The sequence below is a fragment of the Ceratosolen solmsi genome, unplaced genomic scaffold (assembly GCF_000503995.2).
Source record: "Ceratosolen solmsi marchali unplaced genomic scaffold, CerSol_1.0 scaffold9, whole genome shotgun sequence".
Taxonomy (NCBI): Eukaryota; Metazoa; Arthropoda; class Insecta; order Hymenoptera; family Agaonidae; genus Ceratosolen; species Ceratosolen solmsi.
In genome coordinates this window covers 295667-312775 of record NW_011948452.1, presented here as the reverse complement: position 1 = coordinate 312775, position 17109 = coordinate 295667, and the positions used below count along the sequence as shown (strand labels likewise).

The window sequence follows — 17109 nt, the reverse complement described above, 5'->3', positions numbered from 1 at the left end:
TATTTCTTGTGACTTAATTAAATATATTGACTAACTTTATTTTGAAAATAAATTTTTTTTTTCTTAGGTAATCCATGTTACATTTATAATTAAAATTTTTTTTAATTATTAGTTTAAAAGAGTATTTGATATAATAATACAATAATTAAATAATATATTTAATTTCATAATAAAAAGTTAATTTATAAATTACTATAGGTTTCATCTGTAGGAGGTACAGAAGGTTCTAGTCCAGCCTCAAGTCCTATATCAGTATCAAGTCTTACTGTGATGGCAGCACCAAAATTTGGTACCTTAGTGCCGAATCGGATTTTTGTTGGTGGAATATCTGCAAGTACAAGTGAAGCAGAGCTGGCTCAGCTTTTTTCTGCATATGGGAACGTTAAAGCTACAAAAATAATTGCTGACCGAGGGGGTGTTTCAAAAGGTTATGGTTTTGTTACATTTGAAACTGAAGAAGAAGCTAAGCGTCTTCAACAAGAGGTTAGTGTTAGTATTATGTACGTTTTTAAATAAAAAATATATCATTTTAATAAATTTATTTAATTTTAGAAATTACAATTATGTGCACAGTAATCAAATTAAACTACCATTTCAAATTAATAATTAATATATTTGTATATAAGTTTTTGTTTATTACTTAATAATTTCACACTTGCCAATTATTACTGTATATTAATTTAATTAAATAAGTAGATATTGATATGGATTAATTAATACATTAGTTTAATTAAATTTATTAATGTAAACTATAAATTAATTTGATTTTGCAGTCCGAGTGTATCGTACTTAGAGAAAGAAAACTAAATATAGCACCTGCAATAAAGAAGCAGCCATTTGGTCGTTCATTTGATGGGGGAACTGGGTCTCCTCCTACAGTACCTACAAATACTTACTATTATACAAATGGTCAGTTTAGATATAACTTTATTATTATTATCAATTATAAGTTTGAATGATTATAAAATTCTAAGTTTTTTTCATAGTAATATCAATAGTTATGAGTTAAATTATATATATATATATATATATATATATATAATTTGTCATGCATAGAATTGTCTTGTAGTTTCTTATAAACATAATCAGTAGCAGAAATGTTGGAAAACATTTATATAAATAATTTGCATTTAGTTATTTATTCTTTAACTATTTAGTACCATAATTGAGATTCAAAAATTCTAAAAAATATTTGCAAAGATAATTTATAAAATCATTTTGTTCTAGGAATGGGACTTCCTTATGCAAGTGGTGTTACCTACTACAATACAGGAGGTCCAGGGCCAAGTGCTGCTATAGCTACATCAACTGATCCAGCTACATTGTACCAAGCCGCAGGAGTGTTTGGTATATAAATTACTTATTACTTATCTTGTTTACAAATGTGTTTAAGGGTATATACTCAAGCATTTAATTTTTATATTAATTTCATTCAAATTTTTTTTAAATTTCCTAATTTCTCAGGACCTCAAGCCACCACTAGTCATCAAACTTTTGCGCCTGTGATGTACCCAGTACCAGCACCATCTCTTTATATGCCACAACAATATCAGTATTCTGCAATACCGGTAAGTCTATCTTATTTTTGTGAGTGTTTTTGTAACTCTTTTGAGCCTATGAGTGATGAGGTGTGTAGTATTGAAAAATAAAAATGAGAAATGTGAACATGATGTGTTGGGTTTTTAATTTAAAAAAGGATGCGCTTCATTGAATTTATGAATTAAATGAGTTATCGTTACGGTTGCGGTTCGACAGACAAACAGTCTAATGGGGGAAGCAATACCACCGACGTTTCTACCCAATCCTCAGCAAATGCCTACTTATGTTCTTCTCGACGCTATACAGTATTGAGGTTTAAAGGTACATGGTTACTGCTAAACGTGTCAAGCATGCACGAAAATACTTTTCAAAATATATATTTTTTTTGTTTAATTGCACTTATAGCATGATATAATGTCGCATGTATCCCTTTCAATGTTAGTTTAAATTTTATATTTTGAGGATTTAAGTTTTTTATATTTATTTTATTAGTATATTATGTTTGTAATAGCTTATAAGTAATTAATGCAGATTTTTAATGATTTGTCTGATTGAATTTACTTGCCATAGTAAATATAAGTATTTTACTTCATATTGTTATTATATATAACTATTGATCATAGAATTCGTTTGCCTATATATTTTCTGCGAAAATTGCATAAACATTTAAATTGTTAATATTAATTTTGTATAATTAAAATTTGTTTTTTCATTAAATTGGTAAAAAAAACTGCAGTAAAAATAAATTTTTTTTTTAATGGACGTGTATGGTTGGTTGCGTATGTCTATACATATACATAAGAATATAAAAGTGCACGTGCAGTTACTTATTAAAGAAAAATCAAGCAACATAATAATATTCATATTGTTTAACGTTTGATATTAGAACTTTGATATATTCAAGAACAGTGAATGATCTCCTACTCTATTTCTGTTTAGTATGAGCCTTATTTCTCAGCAACAACTGCTACTGGTGGGCCGCAATTTTTGTATGCAACAAGTGGCACTCAAACATCGACAAGTGGTAGTGGTAATAGCTCAGGAACAAACAACAGTAGTACAGCTACAGTAACAGGGGTAGGTGCGACGAGTACTGCTTCGACAACATCGTCTTTGGGTCCGTCTCCACCACAGTTTCAGACACACTTTTATGGACCTGCGACTGCAACAGCTTCGCATCATCATCCAAGTGCCCTATCTGCCGGTCCCCACAGCCTGCCTCGGCTACCACCACACACCCAAATGGAACACCTTTACTATACGTATTCACCATCTCCACATACGGCTCAAGCATCATCCCATAATGGTGGACCACTCGCTGTCACAGCTGATCAGCAACTACTCATCTACTCTCCAGAATTAACTGGTCAAACATCAGTCAACGAATCACAGTTTAATCTTCAGGAGGTACTTTTATATATTTAATTTCAGTTTTTGCTATCATTACGGAAAACTTGTACCTACATCTTTCTTTTTAACACGAGAAATGACAAAAAGAAGGCATTATAGCATCTTTGATTTGGAAATTGGTACAAAGTTGATTTAGATTGAAAAAGTAAAATTAGTTAAAATAGAAGAAAGATAATATCATTAAATTATCTTTTAATTTCTATGGATAAATTCAATTATGAACTATTTAAATGTCTTGTCTACTTAGGATAAGTAAAATATTTATTAACAATTGAGAAGTTGTATTTTCATTATATCTAATTCAATACAAGATAGATGTCAGTTATAATATTATATTATTTTCATTATTATTATTCCTTTAAAAATAGTTAAAATATTTATAAAAATTTTACAAGTACTTCCAAGATTAAAAAAAAATTATTTAAAAAAAAAGACATTACACTTTGTAAACACTATTTTATAAGGATAGGATAAATTTAATGTTATGACAAATATTATTAATTATTAAATATAAATAATCGATATAAAAACTATACAAATATTTTTTAATATAATATATACAATTAACATTAAAAGTAATTTTTCTTTATTTTTCAATTATTGATTTTCAATTATTGAAATTAATGATTATACCACTTGAGTATATATCATATAAAATTAATAAATGATAATATAGCTTAAATCATATTTGAAATGGACGTTTCAAATAATGCTGGAAAACCTTTGACTTAAGTTTCTACAGATCTTTTACTTTATTGATAACTTGTATTAAAGCCTATGAGATTGTCACATGTTTTTATTTAAAATTAATTTTAGTCGTATTATAGTTTTTTTTATATTCCATTAATATGATCTGAATATTTTAAACTTAATATTTTTTGGTATAGCTTTCATAAGGTATCTACGAAATCAGGTACTATATGGATTTTAATATAGACTTTCGTAATCTGTTTCTTATTATTGTGCTTATCAAATTATATTTTTTATAAAAGATAAAAAACCTCAACAATTTTTATTTCGTTTGATAATATAATATTAAAATATAGTAATATAATATCTGAATTTGCTTTGATTTTTCAACTAGTTTTCGTAAATAATAATATAATTTGTTCAATTATTTTCAAAAAAAAAACAAAAGAAACAAAATTCTATATACTTGGAAATTCTTTTTTATACATAATTAAAAAAAAATACTATAATGTTTTTATTGATGAAATGTAAATAATTGAAATAAATCATTTTTTCTTGATTTGAATTAATTTGAAATAAATGTTTTCTTAATCATTAGATCTAGAAAAATATAAATGCGTTTAATAAGATTAAACGATTTATTTTAGTTTTAAATATGAAAGTCAATTTTATTTTCTTGAGGGACTTATACCGAAATTGAAGATAATTAACTTTATACCATTATTTAGAATGTATTCTTTTTTAATTAAATTCCAGTATTTTTTATATGCAAATAATAGTTTAACGTAAAAGTGAGATGAACAAGGCTTATACGAATTACTTTTTATTGAAAGTAAAGTAAAATTTTTAAAAATTATAGAAAACATTAAAAAATATATTAAAAGTAAAATATTAATATTGAAAGTTTATTAAAAAATCCGTCGAGTTTATTGTATCGATTCACCAAATATACTGTTATATGTATATATTGATATATATACTATCTTAAAAGAATATAAATAATTTTAAATAGGGCGTATTGCATTTGCGTACCAATGAACAATAACAAGTGGATTTGATTAATTTATTCTATAAAATTTGATAGGTATATCTTATTTATCCAATAAGGTCTTATTTGTTTGGTCCAATAATCAAATAATTGCCCAGAAGCCCAGGTTCACATTAAAATGTCTAACATGAAATCGTAGGATACTAGATCGACGTCGAGCCTCTCGGAGCAGCTCCATCATGGTGGCACTGCCACATTGGATAGTGGCGGCGGCGGAAGTGGATGCGTGGGTGGCGCCCAATCCACCTGCCAAACCGCTGACCCACCCACCCCATCCATGCTTTCCCCAATGCCCATTAAATATTCCCTATCCCATCGCTACACCAACTTCCATCCCATAGTCGTGCACTCCAGCCTGCAGCAGCAACAACAACAACAGCCACAACAAAAACAGCAGCAACAACTGAGTCAACAGCCCAATCTACAACAGCAGCAGACAAACCATCATCAAACCGGTGATGGAAACACCATCACTGAAGAGCACCACCGAGCCGTGTCTTTCTACCCGGCGTCCCTTTATTCCCCTCAGAGTACTCAATATCTCTCGGCCGGTTCAGGTGGTAGTCTATTGCCCACCCCAGGCCAGCAATCTTATGATCTCAGCGTCAGCAGTTGTAAGCTCCGCGATTATACTAAACCCGGACTTGTGACCGGCACAACATTCCTCCATCGATCGTCGAGCTGTCCTAAGCAATACGGGGTCCCGGGAATTCAATCCGCGAGTCATATGTCATCTTCTATGGCCAATCATAAGTATCCTCGAGTGCCGACGCCACCAGCACGTCTTTCGCATCAAAACTACGGGCGCCGACTCATGCAACCCCAGCTTCAACTTGCCTCAGCTGCTTACTACTTTCAACAGAAACCTTATCAATATGGGATCGTGGGTTCGCGTGCTGGTCAGCGTTTATTGTATAGAGCTCAACCAAGCCAGTTCTCTACTTATGCGATACATCCAATGCAAAAAGGCTTGGCTCTGACAACAGACTACGAATATGCTGAGATGGGTCGTAGGGGTCTAGAAGAGGTTGCAAGGCAACCTGGGAGTAGAAAGAGCGTGATTCTAAACAGCTACCGAGGCTCAAACCTGACGATAGGATCGTCAACGACTGCGGAGTCTGTTGAGGTAATCGCAAACTCGACTTCGACAACAGTAACGGCGTCGACAATAGCAAATGCAATTTCTATGACGGCAGCGACGACGACGGTTGTCGCAACCGCAACAATAAGTAACAATAGTAACAATAGTAACATTAGTGTATCGAGTGAGCCAGAAGTGAAAATTATCTTGCCAAGTGATAGCCAGAGCCCACCCCCTGTCTCATATTCTCCTGTGATTCGTCCTCTTCCAAATCTCTCACCTTCTCCTAACCCAAAGCAGGTCCAGTTCTTTGGTTCGAGTAGCGGTGGCAGCAGTGGTAGTGGTGGCCAACGCTATGGCAACTCTTCATCCTCCAACATCTCTCATCATCAACAACAACAGCAGTTGCGTAACGGCAATGGTAACAGTAATGGCGGCGGCGGCAGTAGCAGTGGTAGTGGCAGTGGCAGTGGCAGTGGCAGATATCCTACAACTTCGTCTGTGTCCATTCGCGGCGGCAAGACTACAAGTGTTCTGCGCCAATCAAACAACGGTCCAACTAAATACAAGATAAACGGTGTTGTCCAGCCAGGTACTGGTAAAATGCCCGTAGACGAGGGCAGTCTTGGTGGTGCCGGGGACGCACCTCCCGTCGGTAGGCTACCGATTACGCCTCCAGGTACGCCTCAAGAGGCATCTGAAGAATCAGATCAGCATCTCAGCGATGCTTGTCGCCACATTCAAACGCTCAATCTTTAAGATGTGATTCATTCGTCAATGCTCCTTTACTGCCTTGATGAGATTTCTCGTGTCTTACACTTGTCGATTGCTGGCTAAAAAAGCGCTAATTAAACTTGTTTCGTGTGTTATATATATATATATGTGGACATGCACATGGACACGTACATGTATGCGTACTTATGTGCGTCTCGCATGGTTTGATTTCGTAATTTTGCGCTAACACTCGATTAAAATATGTAAAGAGTATGATTGGATTGTATGGAATAAGATGCGAGAATTTGATCGCGTTGTCATAAACTCCGAATAATTTATATTTAACACAGTAGGTCAAGAATTTAAGAAATCTCGGTAACTTCTTGAATATTTATATTGAATTATTTAACAACAATAATTAAATCTATAAGAGATACTTATACAACACACACGACAGATAAACACGTAATATATAAAAAAGTGTCAAATATGATGTATACAAAGCATTAATATATACATACACACTTCCGCATATATATATTCTTTATCAAATAGTATGGATTGCAAAGCTACATATATACATTATATAATATATCTATAATAAATATTTGAAGGCATCAATTACAATTTATCTTAGGTAGATAAAAAGAATGGAAAAATTGAATAGAGAAAAAGAAACAATCAATATGTTATTTTTAGCGATATTGTATGCATGTATTTAAGAATGAAAAATATTGAAATAGTAGGCTCGAAAATAAAAATATGAATCTTGCGAGCAAGGCTAGACTAGGTAGTGAATTGGAAAATGGTAGTAACAAATATATAATAATACTAACGTACAAATATAAGAGCGATCTGTCACGTGTTCAAAAAAAAGAAATTGAAGTATTTTTGAAAAAAGTAAAAAAAAATTGGTTTCACATAAAAAACAGTTACCCAAAGCACTGCCACGTCCTTATTTTCTTCGTGAAAGCAACATCATATATCACACCAATCATATATATACATGTGTGCATGGATTTTTTAAATTTTTTCATTAATTTTTTTTTTTAAGAAAAAGTATGATAATTATCTATTTGCGATTTATTATATTTTTTGCACTATGTCAAATGTTATTATTTATTCAATTTATTCAATTATTTATTCTCTTAATTTAATCAATTACTTATAGTTACATTTTGTTTGTGAATCATTTTTTTAGTTATTTAGAAATATAGTGGATAGTAAAACGAGGAAGTCCCGTTCTAAAAAAACGAATAATGGGAAGATGTTTAAGAGAAAATAATGAATTAAAATGTGTTGGCTGTGAGCTTTCAAGCAAATAACAATAATTAAATTATTATAATATTGTAAAAGATTTAATAATCTATCTAATTGTTATAAATATGAATTTCATTTATCAATAAATGAGAATCTGTTAGCTCAGTTTCAAGTATTGTAGTTTGTATCGTCTATTTAAATAGTGAAAAAGCTAATAAATAAAACTGGATATTTATAAAAATATAAAAGAACCCATAAACGAACGTAGAAATTATATCAAGTTTATCATAGTAGTAAAAATAAAAAATGTTAAATGTGTTTAAATGATAGAAAATAATAACGGCGAATAATTTGACATGGCTTAGAACAGAATTAAAGAATTTGTCAGTTGTTATAAAGATAATAATTTATTAAAAAGAAGAGTGCCTTCTATTTGTTTTCATGGTTGTATTGTTGAACGTTTGTTGTATTACGTTCCAAGAGCCTTTAATATTGTTATAATAAAACAGAAAACGTTTCAAGAATATTGTTCCTCTATTTATTTAATGATTTAAGAGTCCAACAATTGACTCAGTACCATTCGCCGAATTTGGCAGTGTGAAAGTGCACGTTATTACATTGGTATTAAGGATAAATACGAGTCAAATTTAGCGAAAACATAAAAAATATAATTGATTCCTTGTATCTTGTACACAGCTATATCATGTACTTGATGATGTTAACGTGGAAAGAAAGAATATTGTCATTTGAGCAAATCCTTTTTGGAATTAATTTATGTATATGTAATTGGTATTGACTTAGCTTTCACGATATACACTATTTACTTTATTAAGTTTGGAAATTTTTAAGCATAATGTAATAAATGTAAACATTTAAAAATATATCGTTAGAAAAAAATATTATATTCGATTTACTCGAATGCAACGATACAGAAAACTTAATACTAAAAAAATGTTCATGTTTCAATTATGTGTACTAACTCAGTCAATAATTTCAGCAATATTTAATTAGTAATATATGCCAGTGGGGTTTTTGAGTATTAACGAATTAATGTGTATGTATTATGGAGAATTCTTGATTACATATGCATCTACTCAAATGTGAAGATAGGTGGCTGTGATTATATTGTGTGCAAGCAAGTAAAAAGTAAATATTTAAAAAACATATATAAATATATCTATTAAAAAATTAAATAAAAATACTATTCGTGTTAAAATTTGTTCTTATTTTGCAAAAAAGTTTGAAAGTATTTATTTTATGATATTAATATTTCTTGATTATTATATTTATGTAAATTAATACATGACATTTAACGTGGAATAGTATTATATATATGCAGTATATCATTGATACTTGCAATCCTTAAGCTATGTATAAAGAAACTAGAAATATAGAAAAGCATAAAAATAGAACATAAATGTGCTCCATAATTAAAAATACATACTTAATTCACGAATTATTATGTTCTATGCAAATGGAAACAATTTGGGAAATATTGAATTGTCATTCCGACAATACGATAAAGTGGATAAAGATTTTCGTATAAACTTAAAACAGAAATTATAGACTACACTATGGTAATCTTAAAACTTTACCATATTTATTTTTAATGTTTTTGAGTTTTTCTTATTATTCTGAGAAAATTACAGTATAATCTGTATACAATGTTACACAAAATGTTCATTCACATTTAAAAATTAAACAAACGAGTAAGAAAATGCAATAAAATCATAATATAATAAAAATTATAATGATAATTATATCAAATATTTATTATCCACTTTATCAAAAGTCTACTTTATTAATAATATTATAACTTATTATTATATTTATCATAATACCAAAAATATATTGAGATAGATATCGGCACGTAAAAAGAAAGCAACATTTTGAGATTGTATCAATCAGATATGTAATCAACCTGAAACGGGCAGGTTAAAAAATAAGTACATAAAATCGAATGTATTAAACATCAAATAAAGTTATGTATCTTTACATTTTACAGAGCTATTAAACAACGATCATAATACAAATATAACAAGAGAAGGTGTAAATGCATGAACAATTTTTTTTATATGCAAAAAAAATGTTTTACAAAACTTCTTTTGTTTATAGTCATATCCTTCTTCCTATAATCAACATTCTTTATTTAATATTATGAGATAATTTGTTAGAATTAATTTATTAAAATTTTATATTCATGATAAAATTCAAAGATATTTTAAAGGTTTATGTTCCGAATAAATTTCTTTTCTACACATTTTATCGTTCATTATATTCTTATATTTAATTATAAATGTTCAATTAATAATTAATTTGTCTATGCTAATAAAAATCATATTTCTAACAATATTTATTGTTTAATTAAATATCGTAAATTCAAAGTATTTAAAACATTTCATAAAAATATGTAATGAATTATTTAAATATATAAAACAATGTTTTTTTATGAAATGTAAATTATGTAATAAACATTGACGTTTTATGAATAATCATTGACAGGATTTACAGATTATGACTTAATGTAAATTATCTTTTACATATCAAGAAACTAATCAAATTTAACATTTTTATAAATATAAAAAATACAGAAAAATCGATATCGAATGCCTAAACAATTTAATAATTTTTAAACCTTTCTTTAATTTATTTAATTGGATTTAATCAATTTGAAATAAATATAACTAGATATAAGCATATTCTTATATTTTAATTAAGAATAATAGATTTATAATCTTAAAAAATTAATATTTTAATGTTTTTATTACGGGATATAAATATAAATGGTTTTACATGCATCGCTTATGTACAAGACTTCAAAAAATATTTGTGTGAATGAATATTTTAATTTTTTTTAAATACGGCGTTATGTACATTTATAAAATAAATGGCATGTTTAAGTGATATACAATAAAATATGTACGATAAAAAATTTACATACGCCCACAAACACACACACACACATATAAAATATTAAAAGATAGTTGCATCTATATTATTTATGAATTAAATTAATTAGAATGAATAAATAATAACTAAATAAAAATAATGTAGCAAGCAATGAAAAATACAGTTATTAATATAACTGTAGTTACAGAAATATTTGAGCAAAAAAATTAATTTTATCTAAAATAAAATATATAAATGATGCAACACAAATGTTTTTATTAATTAAAATTAATAATTTGATTTACACAAACACTATTTTTTATTATATGTATATATATATTTAATTAGTTTATTTCCATTTTATTAAGCTTATAGTACAGTACAATATTAGTACAGTATTATAAAAATAATATTTATTTCTTATTGAATCTAGAGACAATGTGTATAATATAATGTAATGTTCTATTTTTTTTCTTACAATTTTGTGATTGCAGACGAATTTATGCAATGTAACGTACAGTACACTAACATAAATAAAAAACTAATAAAGATTGCATGAGTAGTCTTATATTTAAAAATAAGCATAAATATAAATGTGTAAATATGTAAATACACACGCTATACACTATATTATGTCAAATATTTTCTAAAATATAAATACTTTAACAATAAGTACATATTTCAAAAATATATTAAATAATCTATTTACAATTTCAATGTATAAATTTTAACATTGAATAAAAAAATAATTAAATCTCTTAAAAACACAAATGACCACTTATTGATTTTAGTTGCTCCAATTCATAAACAATAGTTTTCATAAATTCAATTAAATTTGAGTTTAATTCACAATATTTTATTTATTAATTTGTATTAATAATGAATAAATAATAAAAGAAAGATGAAAATATCTGTGATATATGTTTATTTATTAAAGTAATATGTTGTATTACTGAATTTGTTTTCATTTACTTTTATTTCTAATTTTTCAATATTACAATTAAGTTCTTATTGTAGCAAAAATTGATAAACATACCTTAAATCACTCCGATAATATATCTGGAGTTTTTACATATATTCTAATTAAACTATCTAAATTATGATGTATAATTTATAAAGGTTGCTATAGTTTAATTTGTTGAAACAAAAATTGCCAGTACAGTATTATTTTTATAAATAATATAAATATTCCTATTATAAGTAATAATAGTAATAAATATATTAATAATATATATTCATTTTGTAACTTATTAAAAATTGGATTGTTGTAATGTTCATAAGATTATTAACATTAACATTTTTTATTGGTGCTTATAATTGCAAGTCTTATATTAATTTATATTTAGAACTATCAATAATTATATAAATTGTTTTTTTTTATTATAATATTCAGTTGCATTTCTTTAAGTGTGCTTTGAAGCAATATTCAAGTATCCATTTTATGAAATTTGATGCTTAAGAACATTATTTCAAATTTTCACTTTTTATACCTTTACCGATTATTACATTTAAATTTAATATCTTAAGTCTTTTTAATTTGATATTAATTTTAAAGAAGTATTCAGAAATATATTATTACAAGTTGCTTTGATAGTTTAGAAATCTTTAAATATACTATTAGAATGTATTGAAATAAGGTTATACTCCCTTTTTATTATATTTATAGAATTCTATTAATAATAATTTGTGTAAATAAAAGACTTCAAAAATAAGGAAAGAGCATATTTTAAATGTAAATAGTACATTTATTACTATTTTTTTCAATTATGTTTTGTTTCATCCATTGAATATGCTATTATCAAAATTAGTTAATTCTAGTATTCAATAAAATCAATGAATTCATCATATTTATTTTAATTATTTTAATATAGACTATAGAAGTCTGTGTAGTAATAAAGTATAAAGTATATTTACTTTTGCACTTTAATAAATTCAAGTTTGCTATTTTAAAGCATTAATCATTTTCGATATTTATAGTTCAGTTGTCATATGAGATGTTAAAGCTTGTACTCTCGAAGCATTACAGCTTTTGCATAAAACATGATCATCTAAAGGATAACAACCACCTTCTGAATCTGATGATAATATAAGTCCACAATCTTCACATTTATAACATTGGATATGGAAGCTTCTATCGAGAGCTACTACACGAACAGTTTCGTCTTCTCCTGGTTCAGGCATAATTGGTAATTTACATACACAACACCGTGGTGCAAATTTTCTAGAAATTATTTTTAATGGTATACGTTACATTAATCTAGTATGTATCCTAACGGTACAAATTAACATGACATGGATATAATTTTTCTTGAATTAAATATCTCAATAGATTTTATAGATAATTATTTATATTTTTGACATAGTTTTAAAATATTAAGAAATTTGTATACTTACTTATGAAAACATTGAATGCAATGTATTTGGTTCGTTGCATCAACTGTGAATGGAATACCATCCAAACTTTGAGCACAAACAATACATGTAAAGCACGATGGATGATAGGGCTTACCAGTGGCACGTAAAATTCTATCTAAAATTGGTAGGGTACATACGCAACATTTTTCTAAAGTATTCAAGTAGTCCTCTTCACAATAAGGTTTACCCTCAAGGGAATAGAATGGTTTGCCTTGTAAATTAATATTGCACATAAAACAGCAGAAGCAATTTATATGGAATACTTTATCCATTGCAGAGCATCCCGTTCCTTCTCCTTCAACTTTTTTGGTACATTGTGCGCAAATACCATAAATATCATTCTCTTCTGAATTGTCTTCCATTCCTTGTACAAGAAGATTTGTTAATACATCGACCTAATGTAAACAACAGTAATAATTTAATTATACATATGTATATCAATTATGTAATTTTATTTCATAATTATTTCTTAATTAAATGAATTAAATTGTATATTTTATAAAATTTAATTTGAAAATAGGTCTGCTTTAATATAAATTATGAATATTTCACAAAATTATTATTGTTATATAATTCATTAAAAAAAATGTCATGTAATAAAATTATGTAGTAAGTTAGACAATATCATCAATTTTATTAATAAATTTGCAAATTTAATATCTTACTTCTTTTACTGGAGATGTTTTTTCCTGTGATTGAGAAGCAGAACCATATCCAGAGTATACAGAATAGTTGCAAGATAACTGAGATGATGGCCTTGGATTTATAGGCTCATAAATAGACTCATATGTTGAACTAGATTGTGAACTTGGTGCATAAATATCGTTTGGAAAATCTGTTTGATAAGTAGCTCGTCTTAATTCACTATAACTGGATGATACAGGACTTGGTGGAGGTGGAAGTTCCTCAGGAGGAGAGGGAAAAGAATTTGCAGAAACACAAGTAATAAATTCTGAAGGTTCAGGAGGTGGTGGTAAATCATCTAAAATAAAAATATAAAAGAGAAAATAATGCAAAATAAATCAAAAGAATGTGTGTAATAAATTTATATCAAATTAAAATCATAATAATCGACTAATAAATAAAATAGAATAAATGGTCAATGATAAAAGTGGATGTGATAATTTTAAATGTATTAAAAATATACCTACCAATACCATGACTTTGAGCTGGCATATTGCAGTATGTATTTTCAGACCTACTCTTGTTCCATTGGATATTACTGTAAACAATATCCTTTTCCTTTGGAATGGATTGAGGAACTAGTATAGGAACCGTTGGTTCTATATTACTATAAACTGCATTTATGGTTGATTTATTAAATTTGTCGTTTAAAATTGGCACTTGAGGTGCTGGAACGTTACCAATATTTGAGTAAAAATGTTTATCTTCATAATTGTACATACTGTTGGTATAAAAATTTTCATTTTTTTTATAAAATATGGAAGAATCTCTTCCATTTGTCAGTGTGGAATGAGAATATTCATTTTTGCTCATACTATAAGGTATGAATGGAACTGGAGAATTTACATATAAATTGTTTTTTTCACTAGATCCAGCACTATTTAATACAGTACTATATGATGGAACTGATGCAGCCTTTACAGTATAACTTTGTGGTACCTACACAAAAATATTATTAAATATTTAGATAAAAATTTTCAATTCATAAGACATTAATTTCTTTAATTTTATAAAAGAAAAATTTAGAAGGTAAGAAAAATAAAAATATTTAAAATGAATAAAAATAATCAAATTATAATAAAAATTAAATTTAAATTTTTTGTTAGAAATAAAATATAAAAGTTTTTAAATGATTTGCTATTGTTACTCCATTAAAGTAGAACTTTAGAAACAGTAGACTTTATAAAGTAATTTTATATTAGTATTGATAATTTAGAAAATTTATAATTCGATATGTGATTATGTATAATTTTTTATATTTATAGTAATATAAATTCACCTGTGGTTGTGATTTTTTTGGCTTTGGTGGAACTGCAGGTGCAACTTTTTTACAAGCTTTAATTGTTTTGATAGTATTTTCATCATGATCTAATTGTAAGCTTGCTATTTGTTGCTCTAAGTTATTGGGCATGTTTAAATTTTTGAACGTTAGCAAATTTAATAATTAAGTATACTTTGAAAAGTTTGAACTAAATAAATGATATATATCTGAAAAAAATATAAATGATATAAAAAAAATACTGTTTTCAAAGAATTATAGTTATCTATTGCATATAAATTAATTAGTTTAAAATTTAGAAAGTTAGAATATAGCATATACAATGATCAAATTAATACCAATGTATTCAGAAAAAAATTTACTTGCAGTATATTTACATATTCTAATCATTATTAAAAATTATTTAAAGTTTTTTAACAATATTTACAATTTTTACGCTGTCTTAATTGTTTCTGTGATAAACATACTCCCTGTGACTCATACATGCTTTTATCATTTTTAGTAACAATTACTTAAATAGCTTTATATACTAATTAAGTTTTTTAATTTATACAAAATTCAATGATAAATATATTGTAAGACTGTTAGAATACTTTTATTTGGCAAAGAAAAAAAAATTATGAAAGAGCATAAAAGTGAAAATGACACTTTTTTAACGAGTAATTCTTAGCCATTAATTTAGGATTACACGAAAAATTAAAAATAAAACTTCGTACAACTATATAAAAAGGAAGAGAATTCAGAATTCTGAGAAAGATTTAAAACGGCCTTTTTGGGTTTCAGTTTATTGTGATTCTGGTAAATGTTTGTTGACTTTAATTACGATAAACGAAGGGATCTTTTATATATTACAGTATTACGTTAATTTGGCTTAATAATAATGAACTATATTCGCGGACCGAACAACAATTTTTCCTTCTGATGAGAGTATGACTAATTATATATATATATATATATATATATATATAAACATTTATAAAAATACCGACAGAGTAGCCGAGAAGCTATTTCACCAACAGAGTACTTGATTTTTTTTATCATTTTTCTCTTAAATTATAATTTATGATAATTTTTATATATATATAATTTTTTGACCCATTGCTTTTTAGTTTTTTACTTTCTCAGCTTATGCTGTGAAATTTTTAATTAATGCAGACTAAAGGAAAGTTCATAATCTTTTTCGGAAAAATATAGTTTCTAGAGTTTTCTAATTATTTAATTATGCTGGATGCGTTTTTATAATTGACTCTTTATACAACTATGTCGTTAATATAGAACTTAAAATGTATTTGTGTTTGTACCTTCTCTATTATACACAATACAGTTTTGTGGATAGTGTCAATGTTGAACAAAAAGTTATGAATATTTCGAAAATTGTTTAGATTAATAGTCAATTTCAATATTAATAGTATAAAATTAGAAGTTTACAACTGGTATAACGCGTTAAAATAAATTAATATTTTTACGTTAAAAAAAATTAACTTAATTAATAAGGGGCAAAGCATGTTTAAATCAGGTTAATATTCTGTTATAATATTGTAGAATTTTCACAAATTGTATGAAGAAAACACTGTATAATTAGGAACACTGGCTAATGAACTTCTATCTTCGATTGTTTTTTATATTCAAATTATTAATATATTGAAATTATGTAAGTATATTCTTATTTTAAATTTTCATTTATATTTCAAAGATTTAAATTAATTTATTTAATATAGCTTATTGGAAATCAAAATATATCTGATACTGGTTCTACATATAATTTTGAAAATATAATTAAAGTATGTTTGTTTATTTTATTTTAAATATAATAATAGTATGTTGTGGTAAATTTGTAAATCAAATTATTTTAATCGATAACTACAATATTAGTAACAAATGTTTTCTTACCTAATACATAATCAAAACTTTATATAAAAAAAATGCTTTAATATTCAAGATATTATTTTTGTAATAAATTATTATATAATTATTGCATAATAATTATATAATAATTATTATGCAATAATTATTATATATTTAGTAAATAATATTGTACATTCTAGTTTACCAACTAAAAATAAAATTTCCCATCATTAATTACCCATCTTAAGAAAATAT

General features: G+C 26.6%; 2 protein-coding genes across 3 annotated transcripts; one reads left to right on the top strand and one right to left on the bottom strand.

Annotated features, from left to right (window-relative positions):
* The first annotated feature begins 198 nt into the window (after nucleotides 1-198).
* On the top strand, nucleotides 199-6625 carry LOC105366642 (protein lingerer). The gene is made up of 6 exons (XM_011505148.1): nucleotides 199-483; nucleotides 774-909; nucleotides 1228-1347; nucleotides 1465-1568; nucleotides 2479-2946; nucleotides 4827-6625. The coding sequence occupies exons 1-6, from the start codon at nucleotides 271-273 to the stop codon at nucleotides 6525-6527; spliced, it is 2742 nt and encodes a 913-aa protein (XP_011503450.1). The 5' UTR covers nucleotides 199-270; the 3' UTR covers nucleotides 6528-6625.
* A 5925-nt stretch (nucleotides 6626-12550) lies between these two features.
* Nucleotides 12551-15509, bottom strand: Zyx (lipoma-preferred partner zyxin). 2 transcript variants are annotated; one of them, XM_011505147.1, is made up of 6 exons: nucleotides 15437-15509; nucleotides 15010-15218; nucleotides 14198-14669; nucleotides 13712-13881; nucleotides 13026-13441; nucleotides 12551-12852 (listed from the first exon to the last, which is right to left on the bottom strand). In XM_011505147.1, exons 2-6 carry the CDS (start codon nucleotides 15139-15141, stop codon nucleotides 12603-12605), a joined length of 1440 nt encoding a protein of 479 aa, XP_011503449.1. In that variant the 5' UTR covers nucleotides 15142-15218; nucleotides 15437-15509; the 3' UTR covers nucleotides 12551-12602. The 2 variants fall into 2 exon arrangements, with proteins under 2 accessions (XP_011503449.1, XP_011503448.1); XM_011505146.1 differs by having other exon boundaries at nucleotides 13712-14028; nucleotides 15437-15506.
* Between the last annotated feature and the right edge of the window lie 1600 nt (nucleotides 15510-17109).

Bases quoted from the DNA above. Each gene is read 5' to 3' on its own strand.
- LOC105366642 (XM_011505148.1), top strand. From the start codon at position 271: ATGGCAGCACCAAAATTTGGTACCTTAGTGCCGAATCGGATTTTTGTT. The intron at 910-1,227 runs GTCAGTTTAGAT...ATTTTGTTCTAG, and splicing joins TACTTACTATTATACAAATG to GAATGGGACTTCCTTATGCA. The intron at 2,947-4,826 runs GTACTTTTATAT...ATGAAATCGTAG, and splicing joins CACAGTTTAATCTTCAGGAG to GATACTAGATCGACGTCGAG.
- Zyx (XM_011505146.1), bottom strand. From the start codon at position 15,141: ATGCCCAATAACTTAGAGCAACAAATAGCAAGCTTACAATTAGATCAT. The intron at 13,442-13,711 runs GTAAGATATTAA...TGTTTACATTAG, and splicing joins AAACATCTCCAGTAAAAGAA to GTCGATGTATTAACAAATCT. The intron at 12,853-13,025 runs GTAAGTATACAA...AATAATTTCTAG, and splicing joins TGCATTCAATGTTTTCATAA to AAAATTTGCACCACGGTGTT.